General features: G+C 41.3%; 1 protein-coding gene across 4 annotated transcripts in view; it reads left to right on the top strand.

The window, feature by feature from the left end:
* LOC145353793 (arf-GAP with SH3 domain, ANK repeat and PH domain-containing protein 1-like) overlaps positions 1 to 20,118 on the top strand; it is a 196,398-nt gene that overhangs the window by 61,058 nt on the left and 115,222 nt on the right. For all 4 annotated transcript variants that reach the window (XM_080204605.1, XM_080204606.1, XM_080204604.1 and 1 more), the window contains exons 2-3: positions 7,752 to 7,824; positions 11,689 to 11,834. In XM_080204605.1, the coding sequence (XP_080060731.1) occupies positions 7,752 to 7,824; positions 11,689 to 11,834 (219 nt within the window). The remainder of the gene's footprint in view (positions 1 to 7,751; positions 7,825 to 11,688; positions 11,835 to 20,118) is intronic.

Genomic DNA, 20,118 nt, shown 5'->3' with positions numbered 1-20,118 from the left:
GGCCATGAAATGGCAAATGGAATTTAATGTTAGCAAGTGCGAGGTGGTCCACTTTGGTAGGAATAATGGGAGGAAGGATTATTACTTATGTGGAGAAAAACTGCAGCAGGCGACGGTGCAGAGGGATCTTGGGGTCCTTGTGCATGAGTCGCAAAAACCCAGCTTGCAGGTGCAGCAGGTGGTCAGGAAGGCTAATGGGATGCTGGCCTTCATAGCGAGGGGGATTGAATATAAAAGTAGGGAGGTCTTGCTGCGGCTATATAGGGCATTGGTGAGGCCGCAGCTGGAGTACTGTGTGCAGTTTTGGGCGCCGTACTTACGCAAGGATATTTTAGCCTTGGAGGGAGTGCAGAGGCGGTTTACTAGGCTGATGCCGGAGTTGAGGGAGTTGAGCTATGAGGAGAGGCTGAATAAACTAGGCTTGTACTCGTTAGAGTTTAGAAGAATGAGGGGAGATCTCATTGAGACGTATAAGATGATGAATGGGATGGATAGGATCGAGGTGGAGAGACTCTTCCCGCTCAGAAAGGATAGTAGGACTAGGGGGCACAGCCTCAAGATAAAGGGGGGGCGGTTTAGAACGGAGTTGAGGAAGAACTTCTTCACTCAAAGGGTGGTGAATCTCTGGAATTCTCTGCCTGTTGAAGTGGTGGAGGCTACCTCGCTAAATATTTTTAAGACGCAGGTTGATGGGTTTTTGATAAGCGAGGGGATTAAGGGTTATGGAGAGAGGGCGGGAATGTGGAACTGAGCCATGACAGATCAGCCATGATCTTATTGAATGGCGGGGCAGGCTCGAAGGGCCAGATGGCCTACTCCTGCTCCTATTTCTTAAGTTCTTATGTTCTTATTCAGCCTCTCCTCATAGCTCAACCCCCTCAACTCCAGCATCAGCCTAGTAAACCTCCTCTGCACTCCCTCCAAGGCCAAAATATCCTTGCGTAAGTACGGCGCCCAAAACTGCACACAGTACTCCAGCTGCGGCCTCACCAATGCCCTATACAGCTGCAGCAAGACCTCCCTACTTTTATATTCAATCCCCCTCGCTATGAAGGCCAGCATCCCATTAGCCTTCCTGACCACCTGCTGCACCTGCAAGCTGGGTTTTTGCGACTCATGCACAAGGACCCCAAGATCCCTCTGCACCGTCGCCTGCTGCAGTTTTTCGCCACGTAAGTAATAACCCTTCCTACCATTATTCCTACCAAAGTGGACCACCTCGCACTTGCCAACATTAAATTCCATTTGCCATTCCCTGGCCCATTCGCCCAGCCTATCTAGATCCTTCTGCAGACTCTCCACACCCTCCGCACAATTTGCCTTTCCACCAATCTTGGTGTCATCAGCAAATTTCGACACCCTACACTCGGTTCCCTCCTCCAGATCATCTATATAAATGGTAAATAGCTGAGGCCCCAGCACCGACCCCTGGGGCACTCCACTAGTCACCATCCGCCAATCCGAATAGCACCCATTGACCCCAACTCTCTGCCTCCTATTTGACAACCAATCCTCTATCCACGCTAACACCCTACCCCCAACTCCATGTCCCCTGACCTTCTGCAATAACCTCTTGTGAGGTACCTTGTCAAACGCCTTCTGAAAATCTAGAAAGACCACATCCACCGGCTCTCCTCTATCCACCGCCCTAGACACATCCTCATAGAACTCCAGTAAATTTGTCAGACACGACTTCCCTTTAACAAAACCGTGCTGCGTCTGCTCTATCAAGCACTTTCTCTCAAGATGCCTCGCTATTTCCTCCTTGATGACAGATTCTAACATTTTACCTACAAGAGTTACAGTAAGACTTACAGTACCACTGCAATGAAGTTACCATGAAATTTCTGTGAAATTTGGACTGTGGGAGGAAATCGGAGTACCCAGAGAAAACTCATGCCGATCATGGAGAATATGCAAACTCCATGCAGACAGTGACTCAGGCTGTGAATCGAACTCAGGTCCCTGATACTGTGAGGCAGCAATGCTAACCACACTGTGGCGTAATTGCCTTTGAATGGAGAATCAATCACATTGGTGTGGGTCTAGAATCACATGTAGGCCTGACCATGTAAAGATGGCAGATTTCCCAGTGAACCAGATGGGCTTTTACATAAATCCATGACAGTTTCATAATCACCATTACTGTGCTATTCTAGATTTATTAATTAAATTTAAATTCCATCAGCTGCTATAGTGGGATTCGAATCCATACCCCCAAAACATTAACGTAGGCCTCTGGATTACTAGCCTAGTGACATTACTATGACACCATCATCTTTCTATTGAGGTCAGTGGAAAAAGGTAGCAATTGCCCCACACCCCCTCCCCCCCACCTTTCCAATGTTGCTATTTCAATTTGGATGAGATAGCAGCAGAAATTCAAGAATATGTATTAGAATACGTAGTAGTTTCAAACACAATTGGTATTATTTTGACTTTGGACAATAGTGCACAGTGGGTAATATCTCTACCAATTTTTATTTCCATAAACTTCAGTTGGGCTGATTTTACATTTTGCATTTATGAGCCCTATCATGCTTGGCTAAAACTGAGAACTCTCACACTCTCTGGGAGGTAACATTTAAACCATTGCATACAGCTATTGGTGTTCACACACTCTCTTACATTGTGTTAAAGCTGCATAACAGACTTTTCTTTCAAGTGAATATGTTCATTGAGGCTTATACTTAAGTTCCTTTGCTATTGTTAAGTGGGGGCCTAATTTATGACTAAATTTTCTGATTCTAAATCAATTTCTGATTAAATTTTCACTCCTTTAAAACATTTGTCAGCTGACAATCAACAATTCACACTGAAAATGCAACCAATTACAGGATTGCAAATGTTGAGTTATGTGTCTAGCGTGAAATGACACCTCACTGCAGCTATATTCATGTCTAGTATTGATACAAATAGGGAATTTTAACCTGATGATAAATGAAGGAATCGTCTAAAAATAGTTTCTTTTTAGAGTTTTGCATCGAATTCCATATTGATATAATTGTACATGTTGTTTGTTTGGTATTTGCAGGAGCATATGGTGATCTTATGACACAGCTAGACTGTTGTTTGAAGGAATCATCTAAAAATAGTTTCTTTTTAGAGTTTTGCATCGAATTCCATATTGATATAATTGTACATGTTGTTTGTTTGGTATTTGCAGGAGCATATGGTGATCTTATGACACAGCTAGACTGTTGTTTTAAAAGTTTTTTTTAATTTCCTAATAAATTTAGTGTATGCTTTTTACATGTGGTTCTTCAGTGAGCCTTTGACAAGATGTCATATAGCAGAATATTTGTGAAGTTTAAGGGGAAAGAAATTAGTGCAAGGAAAGTAAATTGGATTAAAAACTGGTCAGAAGGAATGAAAAGCAAATAAGAGGTAAGGGCAGTATCTCGGAGTAGTTGGAAATCGGTAGTAGTGTCCCATATAGTTCTGTTTTGGGACCACTTCTGCATGGATGATTTGGATGCCAGGCAAGAGGAACTGATGTCCAGATTTTCAAACAGGACTAATTAACATTGCAGATATAGTTATGTTATAATTCTGAGAACAGAAGGAAGCTACAAGTGGATTTTGATATGAATTTGAAATTTAAAGAAAGTGCAGTAATTCAATGTCAGTAAATGCAAAATGGTATATTTTGACAATTAAACAATAATGTGATACTTATTTAAGAAAAAAATGATATTTATACTTAGAATGAGGGAAAGCTGAATACTGTAGAAGAGCAGAGGAGTTTGAGGAGGTGAGGTGAGTAGGGATCACGTTCACATGATATTAAAAGCAACATTTTGTGGATAAGATCATTAAAATAGCTAATGTTCTATGGCAAAAAATATAGAACAGTATGGTCAAAATGTAATTGTACTGTAAATCCAAATACAGCAAAGATTACCTTTGGAATACTGTGGGAAGAATTCTCCTCTGGCCCTACTAGCAGTTCAATAATCAATGAGGGAAGAGAATTTGATGACAACGCAAAAATTGCTTTTGCGCCAGCATGAATTTTCTGCAGTATCTTACACTGTTGCTCGCCATGGCAGATCAGAAAATCTGCTGGAGGCTGGCATGAAACTGACTTGTATCCCATTAATAGGACGCAGATGAAGGCCCGATCCTCCCACACCCATTTTTCCACGATGCCAGTAGGAGAACATGCCAGTGCAAAGCATGTTAGGAATAACATGGCGTACAAATGTCAGGACTCATCTGAATAATGCCTGAGGCTAACTCCAGAGTTTGGAATGGAGGTCACTAGCAATTCTGGACCCCGGAGCACCTCAATAGTGGGTAAGGGAGCATCTACAGATAGATCTTCTAGATTAAATGTCTTTAAACAGGTTAATCTTCCAGCCTCAGAATATTCCTGGAGATCCATCTTGTTTCTCAGGAGATACATCTTCTGACCTCAGAGTGCTGCCAAAGAACCATCTTCATTTTCAGGAGGTCAATCTTTCCTCAGTATTGAGTCAGTGAGTTGAGCGCTTTTTCAATACGGCATCCAGATGGGACAGTGGGCTATACACCATCAATCCTGCTCTGCCACAGAATATGGTGCAAAACACTAGTTGCATAATTAACTGCTGTTTCCCAATGGCCTCTGCAGCAGGAAACACTCCATGTTCTCATGCCACCACAGGACTTAGACCCAGGTGAAAGAATTCCACCCTGTGCAGTACCACAAGTTACTCACAATAAAGAGTAATGGTAGAAGAATCAATCCAGTCAGGTCTGTCAGGTCCAAGCAGGTTTATTGTACAACGCTTCCTCCAAGGCTACGAGAGATTCCAACCTCTAATTGTTCCAGCTGTCTATTTATAATACATCAATGTCATATTTAACCAACAATTCTCTTAACAAGGTAATTGTCACACACTATGATTAATAGTGTATTGACACCACATACAGGAAGAATGTTGAAGCAATGGAAGTTCTTGAGGCATGGGACCAATTTTGGGGAAAGTGGGACCTGTACAAACTGGACGGACAGCACCTAGGCAGAGGTAGATGAAGTACAAGGTCTTGGCGTACAAGTACACAGGCCCCTGAAGGCAGCAGTTCAAATAGACAAGGTTGTAAAGAAGGTATATGGAATGCCCTCCTATATTTAAAAGTAAGGATATAATGTTGGAATTGTATAAAACACTAGTGAGGCCACAACTGGAGCAATGTGTGCAGTTCTGGTCACCATATTACAGGAAGGACGTAATTGCTCAGGGGAGAGTACAGGTGACATTTAAAAGGATGTTGCCAGGGCTGGAAAGGTGTAGCTACAAGAAGAGATTAGATATGTTGGTGTTATTTTCCTTGGAACAAAGAAGGCTGAGAGGTGATTTGATTGAGGAGTACAAAATTATGAGGAGAAGAGATAGAGTGGACAGGATAAAATTGTTTCCCTTGGTGAAGAATTCTAAAACTGGGGGTCATAGATTCAAGATAAGTGCAGAAGATGTAGAGCGGACATGTAGAAAATCTTTTTTACGCAGAGGGTGATGGGTGTCTGGAATTCATTGCCCAAGTTAGTGGTGGAGGCAGGAAACTTTTCTGAAAAGTACCTGGATCTGCAACTTAAGTGTTGTAAACTACAGGGTTTATGGGCCTAGTGGAGGAAAGTGGGATTAGAAAGGGCAGATGAATGTCCTTGGGCTGGCATGGATGTGATGGGCTGAATGGCCTCCACTGTGCTGTAAGTTTTCTAAGGTTCTATGGTTACAGGCCAGATTCATAAGGATGCTGCCCCTATAATGAGGTAATATAAATATGAAAACAGTTGAAAATTAGGTTCTGTTTTATCTTAGAACAGAGGAGAATAGATGGCGATTTGCTTGAAGCATTCAAAATTATGAAGGGATGGGACAGAATAAACAGGAAGCAACTATTTCTAGTATGTGTAAGGTCTACATTATCAAATGTAAATAATTTAAGATAAAGAGTAGGAGATACTTTTAAAATTGAAGGTTGAGGTTGTGGAATATGCTTGTGAAGTTAGTGATTGAAGCAGAGAGCATGTTAATATTTAAGAATAGATTATGTAGGCGGTTTGATTGAAAAGGCAGTAACGAGATATAGGAACAGTCAGAGTAGATGCAATTAAGAAAACTGCTCATGTATAAGATAAACATGAACACAGACTTAACAAGCTAAACATTCTGTTTCTCATAGAGTCACGACAGTGCAGAAGAGACCATTCAAGTCTGCACCAACTGTCTGACAGAGTATTTTACCCAGGCCCTCTATCCCATCCCATCTTCATTACCTTATACATTTCCTATGACAAATCCATCTGACCTACACAACTTTGGACTCTGGGAGGAAACCGAAGCATCCAGAGGAATCTCTTGAGATACAGGGAGAACGTGCAAACTCCACAGAGATAGTCACCCAAGGCCAGAATTGAACCTGGGTACCTGGAACTGTGAGGCAACAGTGCTAACCACTGTGCCACTATACCACACTGTTGTTATTTCTATGGAATTCCATATATTTTTGACCCTATATCCTCTCCATCGTCAAGACTGCCTTTGTAATATCTCTCAGAAACCCTTAAAATTTTGATTTGATTTATTATTGTCACATGTATTAACGTACAGTGAAAAGTGTTTTTTGTGCGCTATACAAACCGTTCATGGGAAGGAAATGAGAGAGTGCAGAATGTAGTGTTACAGTCATAGCTAGGGTGTAGAGAAATATCAACTTAATGCAAGTCCATTCAAAAGTCTGACAGCAGCAGGGAAGAAACTTTCTTGAGTCGGTTGGTACATGACCTCAGACTTTTGTACCTTTTTCCTGAAGGAAGAAGGTGGAAGAGAGAATGTCCGGGGTGCGTGGGGTCCTTAATTATGCTGGCTGCTTTGCCAAGGCAGCGGGAAGTGTAGACAGAGTCATTTGATGGGAGGCTGGTTTGCATGATGAATTGGGCTACGTTCACGACCTTTTGTAGTTTCTTGCAATCTTGGGCAGAACAGAAGCCATATCAAGCTGTGATACAAGAATGCTTTCTGTGGTGCATCTGTAAAAGTTGGAGAGTGTTTTAGCTGACACGCCAAATTTTCTTGGTCTTCTCAGAAAGTAGAGAAGTTGGTGGGCTTTCTTAACTACAGTATCGGCATGGGGGACCAGAACAGGTTGTTGGTGATCTGGACACCTAAAAACTTGAAGCTCTCAACTCTTTCTACTTTGTCCCCATTGATGTAGTTGGGGGCATGTTCTCCTTTACGCTTTTGGTTTTTATTGCTTTTATTTTAAGTTGCTTTTATTGTCTCTACATTCAACTGTTCTGTCAGTCACCCATCTTTCACTCTCTGTAATATGAAAATAATGCTAAGCAATGCTTTCTTATATCTGAAATCATATGGCCTCATTCACCCATCAACAGGGTTCACTGTCCTACAGCCTTCGTATACCAACCAATTTTAATATTCTCATCCTTGTGTTAAAATCCCTCCACATACTTTAACCTTCTGAATTTCTATAACCTCCCCTTGCTATTTCTTGGGTCCTTTGCCACATCCCAACTGTATGGCAATAGGTCAGGGGAAATTTCTTCTGTTGTCTAAGTCATGCAGGATATAACAAGTTTTCAAATGATCTTGCAAACTGCTCAAGCTTTGTTTATGATCACTGTTTTAGGTACTATGTTACATATTATCCATGCTGGAACAATGAAAAATAATAAATGTTGAAAGAACCATTTTTATTCTTGGCTTTATGTTTTCTCCTTATGTTTTATTTTCTTTCTTTAGGCTTTGGACAAAGACAGGTCAGTCCTTCAGAAAATGAAGAAAGCAGTGAAAGTGAGACATACCTCAGGTCAAGGTAAGGATTGAGAAGTGGAAATGCTTTAGCACTCATAAGAACATAAGAAATAGGAGCAGGAGTAGGCCATCTAGCCGTTCGAGCCTGCCCTGCCATTCAACAAGATCATGGCTGATCTAAAGTGAATCAGTTCCACTTTCCCGCTTTCTCCCCATAACCCTTAATTCCCTTATCTATCAGAAACCTATCTACCCGTGACTTAAATATATTCAGCAAGGTAGTCTCCACCACTTCAATGGTCAGAGGATTCCAGAGACTCACCACCCTTTGAGTGAAGAAGTTCCTCCTCAACTCTGATCTAAACTGCCCCCCCCCACTTATCTTGAGGCTGTGCCCTCTAGTTCTGCTTTCCTTTCTAAGCGGGAAGAATCTCTTTACCTCTACCCTATCTAGCCCCGTCATTATCTTATATATCTCTATAAGATCCTCCCTCAGCCTTCTAAACTCTAACGAGTACAGACCCAGTCTATTCAATCTCTCTTCTTAGTCTAACCCCCTCATCTCCGGTATCAGCCTGGTGAACCTTCTCTGTACTCCGTCCAAGGCTAATATATCCTTTCGCAAATGTGGTGACCAAAACTGCACACAGTACTCCAGTTGCGGCCTCACCAGTGCTCTGTACAGTTGCAGCAAGACCTCCCTGCTTTTATATTCTATCCCCTTCGCTATAAAGGCCAACATTCCATTCGCCTTCTTGATCACCTGCTGCACCTGCAGACTGGGATTTTGCGATTTGTGCACAAGGACCCCCAGGTCCCTCTGCACTGTAGCATGCTGCAGTTTTTCGCCCTTTAAATAATAATCCCTCCTACTATTATTTCCACCAAAGTGGATAACCTCACATTTGCTAACGTTATACTCCATCTCCAAGTCCTCACCCACTCACTCAGCCTATCCAGACCTCTCTGCAGACTTTCCATGCCTTCCACGCAATTTGCTTTTCCACTCATCTTCGTGTCATCAGCAAATTTCGTTACGCTACACTCAGCCCCCTCCTCCAGGTCGTCTATGTAAATGGTAAACAGCTGAGGCCCCGGCACCGATCCCTGTGGCACTCCACTAGTCACCAACTGCCAACCAGAATAGCACCTATTGATTCTAACTGTCTGCTTCCTGTTAGACAACCAATCCTCAATCCACGCAAACACCTTACCCCCAACTCCGTGCACCCTAACCTTTTGCAGCAACCTTTTGTGAGGCACCTTATCAAATGCCTTCTGGAAATCTAAAAACACCACATCCACCGGTTCCCCTCTGTCTACCACACTAGTCACATCCTCATAGAAATCCACGACTTTCCCTTCACGAATCCGTGCTGCGCCTGCTTGATCAAACCGTTCTTTTCTAGGTGCCTTGCTATTTCTTCTTTGGTGACGGATTCTAGCATTTTTCCAACTACGGACGTCAAGCTAACTGGCCTATAATTCCCTGCCTTTTGTCTGCTACCTTTTTTAAACAGCGACGTAACATTAGCCGTTTTCCAATCTTCCGGCACTTCCCCAGAGTCTAGCGAATTTTAATAAATAATTACTAAGGCATCCGCTATTACCTCTGCCATTTCTCTCAGAAACCTGGGATGCATTCCATCCGGTCCCGGGGACTTGTCTACCTTCAGTCCCATTAGTCTATCAAGCATTACCTCTCTAGTGACAGTAATTGCATTAAGCACCTCATCTCCTACCATCCTTCTATCTTTAATATTCAGCAAGCTATTTGTGTCCTCGTCCGTGAAGACAGACACAAAAAACTTATTTAAAGCCTCAGCCATTTCCTCATTACCCACCGCTAAATCCCGCCTCTCATCCTCCAAGGGTCCAACATTCACTCTAGCCAGCCTCCTCTTCTTTATATATTTGTAAAAACTTTTACGATCATTTTTTATATTTAGAGCTAGTTTAGCTTCATACTCTATCTTTCCTTTCTTTATCGCTTTCTTAGTCATTGTTTGTTGTTTTTTACGCATCAGCTTTTAATTTAATACTCTCCTTTATTTTGTTTGATAGCCACGGCTGGTTATCTCTTCTGTTATACTCCTTTCATCAAAAATTCTTGCAATAATAATGAAAACGCTTTTGAGAATTTTTTTATTACATGGAGAATACAGATATCTCGGTATTATTGTTTCACAGTTATGTCATCAGCTTTATAATGACCACCTCAACCTGATGACTCTTACTAAAAACTGTTTGTGGAATCCATATTATGCTTTTGTTTCTGCTTCTTCTTAATGGCACATACTAATGTAGGCACGAATATCCAAGATATTCCATGTAATGGTGTATGATTATGTGCACATTAGATTGTGCTCTAATTCTGATAAACCACAATTGTTTACTCAGAAGTAACATCATGGGAATGTCATGTCAACATTCCTAATTACTAAATGACAATTTGAATTAGTCACCATAACTAAAATAAGCTATTTTGTCTGTTTAGTCAAACTTTATGTCACTCGACATATGACTTTTGAAGAGAAAATTGTCTCTGAATTATTTTTATCAAGACCCAACTAAGATGGGGTTTATAGCCACTCCTGTTATCCCAAAAAACATTACACAAAAGGAATGTCAACAGCTTGATTATATCCTGCAGGTTATTGCATATTAGTAATGAAAGCAGATGTCAAGTGGTTTATCAGAAAAAAAAATGAAGCTTGAGCATGATATTGTCCTGCTTCCTGCTTCCACGTGCTATCCTTAAAATGACAGACCTGTCAACATAAACTGATGAACATTGTGATTTGTGCCAAAGCTTTGTCGCAGATGTAGCAACTGCCATAATAAATTGAGGCTGATGAAAAAAAAATTGACGCTGATGATTCATCCCAGCAGTTTCCTTTCAATTAGGCATTACACTGATTTTAGTATTAGAAACCAAATTGTGAAGGAATGCTTCTTTTAATTGGCTTGGGTTATTAAAGCAATTTACTGCTTAAAAGCCTAATTATAAAGGAATGTTCTTTTAAAGATTTTTGGTTTGTATTGTAAATCTTCCCCATGTTCTGCTTTCCCTGAAGTTGCTGTGAATGGCACATATTCAAACCATCTGTGTCATTATGAATTAATTAACATTTAATGAGTCTGCAGTGATGCACAAGGTTCAAAATTATTGGAAATGCACCAAAAGTGTCCTTGCATGTTTATAATGTTAAAAAAAACTGAGTGGCACTTCGTAGTTCCTGTGAATTGCGGGGCATTCTTGAGACAGTGCAGAGGCAATTTTATGCTACAGAAAACCTGCGTTATAACCTATTTACAAGATCCTGCATTTGTGAGCTGCAGCGTGGTAACACCAAACATCTGCTGAAACCGCAAAGCAATTAATCACCACCAGTACCACTATATTTTATGGATATAATTGGCAGATAAAATGATTCTATAACTCTTTAATTTAAACCTCTGACATTGAGTTGAAACAACAAAGAAAACACAGCCTATTCATTGTCACTGCTCATTTTAACATGTGATTTCTGACAGTTTTCCCCATTTCACACAAGTAAAAGGGGTACTCTTACATATTTTGCTTGAAACGCGCAGAAATGGTAGGTATTTTTCATGAATGCCCAGTTCTGGTAACTGGAGCTACCTTTTATCCATTGCATGCTGTTGAGCAGAACTCAACAGCACACCTGAGGGCACAACATCTTGTGTGAAAAGTGGTGAGTTAGACTTTTAAAAAATAAACAATGGATATTTTAATAGTTACAACTGGAAGACAAGAGATTCAGCGAGCGCTGAAAGTTGCTGCAGTAAGCTAGTCTTTCTTGGCTTTACTATATTCAGAGTGGTTTATAAAAGTAAGTTATCTGAAAATAAACTTGTTTTCCTACTGATTTTATCTGAAAATAACTTGTTTTCCTTGCAGAAGACATATCCTTTCAGGAAACATTCATCAGTGAGCTGGAAAAACTTGTAGCTAATTTCCAAAGCAATGAAGAGTTAGTACTGGCTGAAGCTTTCAGTAAATTTGCAGAGTCTTCCAAAGAGTTGCTGACACCAATGAAAAATCTGGTAAGGTCTGCAATGTTTCTGAAAAGATAAGATCTGAAAAAGTCACTGAACCTAAATTAAGCCAATGTAATTTCTATTCAAGAATGTTTTTCATTGGATACAATTGATGGAATAATCTTCTAAAAAGCTTAGTTTCAGAACACCATACTCCTAACTATTGGGTCATCTAGGATAGGGCACATAGAGTCATAGAGGTTTACAGAATGGAAATAGGCACTTCGGCCCAACTTGTCCATGCCGCCCTTTTTTTCTTTTAAAACCTCTAAGGTAATCCCAGTTGCTTGCATTTGGCCCATATCCTTGTATACCCATGGTACCCATGGAACTATCTAAATGCTTTTTAAAAGATAAAATTGTGTGCACCTGTACTACTACCTCTGGCAGCTTGTTCCAGACACTCACTACTCTCTGTGTGGAAAAAATTGCCCCTCTGGACACTTTTGTATCTCTCCCCTCTCACCTTAAACCTACGCCCTCTAGTTTTAGACTCCCCTACCTTTGGTAAAGATATTGACTATCTACCCAGTCATGCCCCTCACAGATCACACAATGAGAACTACAATCATGTTGTTTTTGCTGAGCCTCTACATTTTTTTGCAAACTTAAAATAAAATATTTTAAATGATTAGAAAACAAAATAAACCTAATTTGTGAATTAGGTTTATCATCAGGGTACTTCATCAACAGATGCACAATTTTTCATCTGCTTACCAATACCTAGTAGAAATTCTAAACAGATTTATTGAATTGATTTGATTTATTATTGTCAGATATATTAACATACAGTGTAAAGTATTGTTTCTTGAATACCATTCATAGAGAAGGAAACAAGAGAAAGATAGAATTAGAAAATATGCTGAGCGCAGCATGCAAGAAATCACCATGCTCCAGCACCATCTTGGATAGGGCATTTATTTAGGGATTTATTTTAAGATGTTGATGGTTAATGTATCAATTTGTTGATAATTCTAATTAAGTGATACTGGGAACAACAAGAACAGCTTTATATAGCACCTTAATTTAATAGTGGAAGATAAGCGCAGATATGTCAGAGGGATTGGAGCCTGAGGAGATTACAGAGCTATTGAGGGGTGAGGCCATGGACAGATCTGAAACAAGATTGAGAATTTTAAAAGTGAACTACTGCTGGAATGGGAGCCAATGTAGGTGAGCCAGCACATGACTGTTTATTTCATGGCCAGAATTGTACATTGCTGGTCGAGTGCGTACCTGACTCGGAAGTCTATGAAATTGAGTGAGAAGACATCAAGAGCATGTGCTGATGTTATCTCACACTTGAGTAATGTTTTGGTGGACGGGCATTTGTGAGAGTGTGATTATTAGCGCCTGCTATTTAGCCCGTTAAGAGGCCAATGGAATGCATGGCTCATCTACTTTTATGGTTAGCAGATGGACCAATTAGAACATAGAAACATAGAAAAACTACTGGCTGCAGCTGTATAAGGGCTGGTCAGACCCCACTTGGAGTACTGTGCTCAGTTCTGGTCACCTCATTACAGGAAGGATGTGGAAGCCATTGAATGAGTGCAGAGGAGATTTACAAGGATGCTGCCTGGATTGGGTGGCATGCCTTATGGTTGAGAGAGCTCAGTCTTTTCTACTTAGAGGGACGAAGGATGAGAGGTGGCCTGATAGAAGTGTATAAGATGTTGAGAGGTATTGATCGGGTGGATTCTCAGAGGCTTTTTCCCAGGGCTGAAATGGCTGCCACAAACAGGCCCTTCAGCCCACAAGTTGCACCAAACATATCTCTACCTACTAGGCTTACCTATAACCTTCAATCTTACTAAGTCCCATATACTCATCCAGAAGTCTCTTAAAAGACCCTATCGAATCTGACTCCACCACCACCACCGGCAGCCGATTCCACGCACCCACCACCCTCTGAGTGAAAAACTTACCCCTGACATCTCCTCTGTACCTACTCCCCAGCACCCTAAACCTGTGTGCTCTTGTGGCAGTTTGCCTGAGCCTCAGATTACTGTGAAAGAATGTACCATGCCAACAAGAGAATCATGCATTTGCATGGACAGTAACGCCTTCATTTCAAGAGACAGCCTTTATGGAAGCCTCTAGGAGTAAGAACCAAAACAAGTTAACACATCAAGTCACAATACTGTGAGGCTGTTTTGGCTAGAATTTCATTTATTTGGGATGTGAAGTTTTAAACGAGTTTCATTGTCCCTACTTCAGTACATCCATAACAGTATAAAAAAACTGCTTGTAATGAGGGATTAATGGGTCTTAATTCTCTGGCTGTTCACTCTGGTGGGATGTTCTGATCCTGCTGATGCTGCACCCACGCCACCAGGAAATTCCTTTGACCGAAGACCCTGTCACCGGTGACAATGCATCGTCTCCCACCCCTGAGAAAATCATGGCTAGGAAGCCAGAAAACCTCCCCATGAGCTTTATATTTAAAATTCCTTTTTGGTGTCAGACTGGGTGTATTAATGCCTTCTGAATTTATGGTTTGAATTTCAGAACAGTGTTTGTATTCTGGCATCTCACACTATTACATTGTTAAAAATGGCTCTCTTATCCTGAGAGCAGAATTATAGATCCACATTTTAGTGGGTCAGCAGTTCTGTCAACAGAATAAAGGAGCAACTTTAGCGATGTAAACATAAGAGTGTCAGTGCAAAAATATAGTTCTTCCATGAGTAGACTTAGAAAACAGAACTAGCTGTTCCCCTAGCCACACAGTTCCAGAACAGCTACAATGCTGGCATCTACCCAACAATGTGGAAAATCGCCCAGGTATGTCCTGTCCACAAAAAGGACAAATGCAGTCCAGCTAATTATCACTCATAAGCCTTCTCTATCATCAGCAGAGTGATGGGGTGGGTCAGTCAATATCAAGTGGCATTTACACAGCAATAACCTGCTCACTGATGCTCAGCTTGTGTTTCCTCCAGGACCACTCAGCCCATGACTTAATTGCAATTTTGATCCAATCATGGATAAAAAAAGCTGAACTCCAAGGATGAGTTGAGAGTGACTGCCCTGGATATCAAAGTAGCATTTGACCAAGTGTGTATCAAGGAGCCCTGGCAAAATTGAAGCTGATGTCTGTTAGGGGATGCTCCCTGCTGTTTGGAATCATACCTAGAAAAGGGAAGATGATCGTGACTCTCAAGGGCAGTTAGTGATGGGCAGCAAATGTTGGTCTTACTAGCAACACTCATATCCCATGATAGAATTTTTTTAAAATCCTTGTAGGTTTAGAAACAGGGGATTTTTCTTCACAGAAAATAGGAAATCTGCAATACCATAGTGCTTTGAAAGATAAAGGTCAAACCATTTCTTGAAACAAATATGTATTTTTAATGCTCAGAGGATGTCAGATGATGCTTGTGAATGTCTTTTGGCAAAATGTAAAAAAAAGTTCTCTTTTTGATTATTACATTTGTTCTGCTTCACCCAGTTCACACTCTAAATTCTAAGCTATTGCTTTGTCAGATGTGATTTTCCTCTTTGTTTACTGTCTCTTATCATTTATTGTTTATCACAGTAGTGTATAAGCCTTGATTTCAATCTGGCACTCCTTCCTCTAACGTACAGAATGAGCACAGATTAAATGGAGATATTGCATTCAGGATTTCAAATGTTGGACATTGCAGATTTTAATTACGCTGATTTATTTTGGCAGTCTATCTCCATAGGAACCACAACGAGACAGTGGAAATTTCGTATTGTGCAATTAAATGCCTAGTCCACATGTGCTGCCCCTAATGTGCTATCCTAATTGGACAGTTAGCAGGGTAGTGTATAGTAAACCTCAGGCACTACACTTAGTAGCTACAAAATGTTTTTGCAGTGTAAAAATAATGGGGAAGAAAGATAGAAGGCAGTAGTAGAGTGAGTAGAGGATATTTTAAACAGCAGAACAGGATGCGTGCGTGACCTGACATGTTCAGTTTGGCCAGAATCATAGAGTCATAGGGCCCGATTCTCCCAAAAAAATTCTAAGTGCTGAATTGGTGGGAAAAATGGTGTAATTCATGATTGTTTTTTCAGTGGGAGTTCAGACTTGAATCTCCCACACTCTGCATTGTAGAGGTCACAATCATAAATATCATTAAAAGCTCATGGGGGTGAGCCTATTCACACCAGAGTCCGACAGTTCCAGAACTCTGTACATGTGCAGTGACCCTGAATTGTCATACTGCAGGTTGCTGGCCAGCCCAGGACCCCAGCACTGCTGCCCCTTGCAACACCCCTATGGGCCTCACACGGTCTCTTCTAATTCCCTGCAAGTGGGGAACTATTGTAAACCCCGCCGGAGTGAATTACTCAGAGTTCAGTCCCAGTAATGATGTTTAAAGTAGATTAAAAATAGATTTAAATTACTTACCTTGTCTTGCCACTGGTTTTCAGTGCAGTCCCAATTGCACCTGCTCTCCAGCTGCGAGAGACGCGCATGCATCAGGAACACATGCGCAAATCCTGCAAAGTGGCCAACACATGCACCTCCCAACCTGACACGCCAAAAAAGTGCATGTCGGGATTAGAGAATCAGGCCCATAGTTTCATGTAGTGCACAAAAGGCCTACAGCCCATCAAGTCTGCACAGACAATAAAGGCGCGCTATTCCCATTTTCCTGCACTTGTCCCATGTCCTTGAAAGTTATGATATTTCAATTGAAGTTGAAAAGAAAGCAAGGCCCAGGTATTGGACTTCATTTTAACATTTGAAATCAGTCTGCTGCTTGATGTCAGCAAGAAAGAACAAAGCTGGGGGCAGGAGCAATTGGTGTAGAAGTTGGCCAGTTCCAGGATCCCAAGGAAATAGTCCCCACATTGTAGTTTAAAAAGATGCTAATGCTGGGAGACAGGGGCAGCGGAAATCCAAAAGTTCTTTTTGGGGTTGAAGGGCCATTCTGTTCCTCATAGCCCATAGAGAAGTATTTCCAACAATAAATTTTATTATGGACCTTGACCTTTTCTGGCCACTATGACATGCTCCTTAGCAGGTTTTACATTGGTTATCCAGAAAATTCGACTCCAACAGCTCTCCACTGTCAACTTGGCTTTATGAGACTATACTTCTCTGGTTTCAATTGTATCTGTCTTGGTGTGGCCAGAGAATCACCTGCAATGGTTTCTGTTCTCCCACCCAGTTACCTCTGCAGTTCCCCAAGGATCTGTCCTTCGGCCTCCCTTTTTCTTATCTACACTCTTCCCCTCAGCAACATCATCCAAAGTCATAGCATCAGTTTCACTATTTCATTTGATGATACTGAGCTCTACCTCTCTTCCCATTTCTCTTGACTTCCCTCTCTCGCTAAATGTCTGACTGCTTTTTTGACAACTATTAACGGATGTGAAGAAATTTCTCTTATTAAGTATTGGGAAGTCAGTTTATGGTCCACATCATAAATTCCATTTCCTTTCCACCAACTCCCTGGCAATTGTCTTGACGAGATAGTTTGTAACCCTGATGTTGAAATTGACCCTGAGTCCGACTACACATTCACACAATCACTGATACCAATAATATTCAGCTTCATAATATCATCAGACTTCAACCTTGTCTCAACTTATCTATTACTAAAACCCTCATCAATGCCTTTGTTACCTCTAAACTTGAATATTTCAACACACTTCTAGTCAGTTCCCTATGCTCTAACTTCTGCAAATTGAAAACATTCAACACTCTGCTGCTCATGTCCTAAGCTACACAAAGTACCAGTCATCCAATTCCCCAATGCTCATTATGGTGTCTCTACAGCACATGGACTGCAATAATTCAAGAAGGCAGTTTATCATCACCTTCTCAAGGGCAATTAGTGATGTGAAATAAATGCTGGTCTAGCCAGTGACACCTGTATCCTATGAAAGAATGGATTTAAAAAATACCAATCTACATTGTCTCTTATCTAAGTGACGCCTCCATTTTGAAGTTACGTTTCTTGTTTTAAATCATGGCGTTAGCCCTCCCCATTTCTATAATCTCCTTCAGCCCTCCTGCAAGATCTGTGCACTGCAAATTCTAGTCACTTGAAGTCTTCCCAGTTTTAACCACTGCAGTGTGGGTGGCTGTTCCTTCAGTAGCTTTCCGCATAAGCTCTGGAATTGCCTGTCTAGATCTGTCCACCTCTCTTGGCCTTTTTCTTTCCTTTTAGTTGCCACTTGGCCAGGTGACTAAAAGCTTGGCCAAATACCTCTAATATGGCCCAGTGTTAAACTTTGTTCCATAATTTTCCTGTGATATGCCTTGGAACGTATTATTGAGTTAAAGATTAAAGTTAAATTGAAAGTTGCTGCTGTTGTTGCAAAGGTCAACCCTTTTACATCAATCAGAGAACATGGATGACATTTTGGTTTAACATTGTACCTTTAATATTGCAGTATTTCCTCAGTAGTGCCTTGGAGTATCAGTTTATATTCTGGACTCAAGATTCTGGGGTGATACTTGAACCCACATCCTTGTTACTCGGAGGTGTGAATGACACCCATACACAGTGAGTTTGCAGAATCAATCAGGTTATTAAAAAGAAAATTTTATTTTCATAGGGCTAAATTAATATGTGCTGTTTACCAGCAATACTTAGTAATCAATTATTTTGGCACTGGACAAAATTCTGGGGCTGGATATATATTTTCTAACTTATCTGCGCAATGTTGTATAGAACATAGAAAATCTACAGCACAAACAGGCCCTTTGGCCCACAAGTTGTGTCAAACATACCTCTACTAACTATGCTTGCCTATACCCATGTACTCATCCAGAAGTCTCTTAAAAGACCCTATCGAATCCGCCTCCACCACCACTGCCGGCAGCCGATTCCACGCACCCACCACCCTCTGAGGGAAAGAGTTACTCCTGACATCTCCTCTGTACCTACTGCCCAGCACCCTAAACCTGTGCGGCAGCCATTTTAGCCCTGGGAATCCACCCGATCAATACCTTTCAACATGTTATACACCTCTATCAGGTCACCTCTCATCCTTCAAATCTCTAAGGAGAAAAGACTGGGCTCTTCTCAACCTATCCTCTTAAGGCATGCCACCCAATCCAGGCAACATCCTTGTAAATCTCCCCTGCGCTTGTTCAATGGCTTCCACATCCTTCCTGTAATGAGGCAATCAGAGCTAAGCGCAGTATTCAAAGTGGGATCTGACCAGGGTCTTATACAGCTGCAGCATTATCTCCCGACTCCTAAACTCAATTCCATGATTGATGAAGGCCAGTACGCCTTCTTAACCACAACCTCTATCTGCTAAGCCAATTTGATTGGTGCATGTTCAAGCAAGAGAGAGAAACAATCTAATTTGCATGATGGCACTTAAGCTCAGGTTCACTCTAGACATTTCTTGAGTAAGGAGACTACTGAACCTATCTGTGTTGTTGCAGAGTGGTTTTCAAGAGAACAGAACTGGGCCTTTTCTAGAAGGGAAGAAGCAAATCAGAGTGCCAATCAACCTCAATCAATACAGGGCACATCTCAACATAGCAGTATTGAAAAAGTTTTTGAAATTGTATCTTTAACTTAATTCATGTTATTTGTAACCCAAGGACAAAACATGGAAAGAAATTTAACTTTTCAAGAACTTTCACATCCCTCACCACAACAGGCCCACAGTTCAAGCCAGACCCAAAAACAAAATGAAACAAATTTGATGATCTTGGAATAAAAATAGTACAGGGTGGAATTTTCCTTAAAAAAAAGTGTCACTGTCAGGTTCTGACTGTGAACCAGTGTATTTCCACTTAGAAACACAGCCAGGTTTTCACTATAGATCTTCTGACACTTTGCCAAAGAAAAGCAGGAGGGGGGAGGGAAGTGGTGGTGGAAGGGGAGGGCAGAGGGGAGGATGGCATATTTTGTGCTATCACTTATGAGGGGCAGGACTTGATAGACCCTGATAAAGGGTGCCCCGATCTCAGGGTCAAAGTAAAGTATCCCCCTCTCCCCCCGCAACAATGGACACTGGGACCCCCAGCAGAGAAGCTGAACACCCCAAACCCTCAAGCACTGAGGGCCAACCTTCCTCTCCACACATGCTTATTTTACATTTTTGAAAACCTGTAGTGATTTCTGCTGGTGAGATGTCATACTGGTGGAGGAAGTATCTGATATGGCCCAAACCAATGGCATAAAGCTGCTTAATGACTAATAACTTCATTCAATTGATGCAAATCAGGTTCACGCTTAGATTGCATCATTGGAGAGGACCCGGGAACATCGTGCTCGAAAATCTGGCCAACTCAAATCTCATTATGACCTTCTTGTGAGACTTAGCAGGATTTGCAGAC

The sequence above is a fragment of the Carcharhinus amblyrhynchos genome, chromosome 16 (genome assembly GCF_965287045.1).
Source record: "Carcharhinus amblyrhynchos chromosome 16, sCarAmb.v2.hapA, whole genome shotgun sequence".
Classification (NCBI taxonomy): domain Eukaryota; kingdom Metazoa; phylum Chordata; class Chondrichthyes; order Carcharhiniformes; family Carcharhinidae; genus Carcharhinus; species Carcharhinus amblyrhynchos.
Note: the sequence above shows the minus strand (reverse complement) of the source record. Positions and strands in the feature narration are given on the sequence as shown.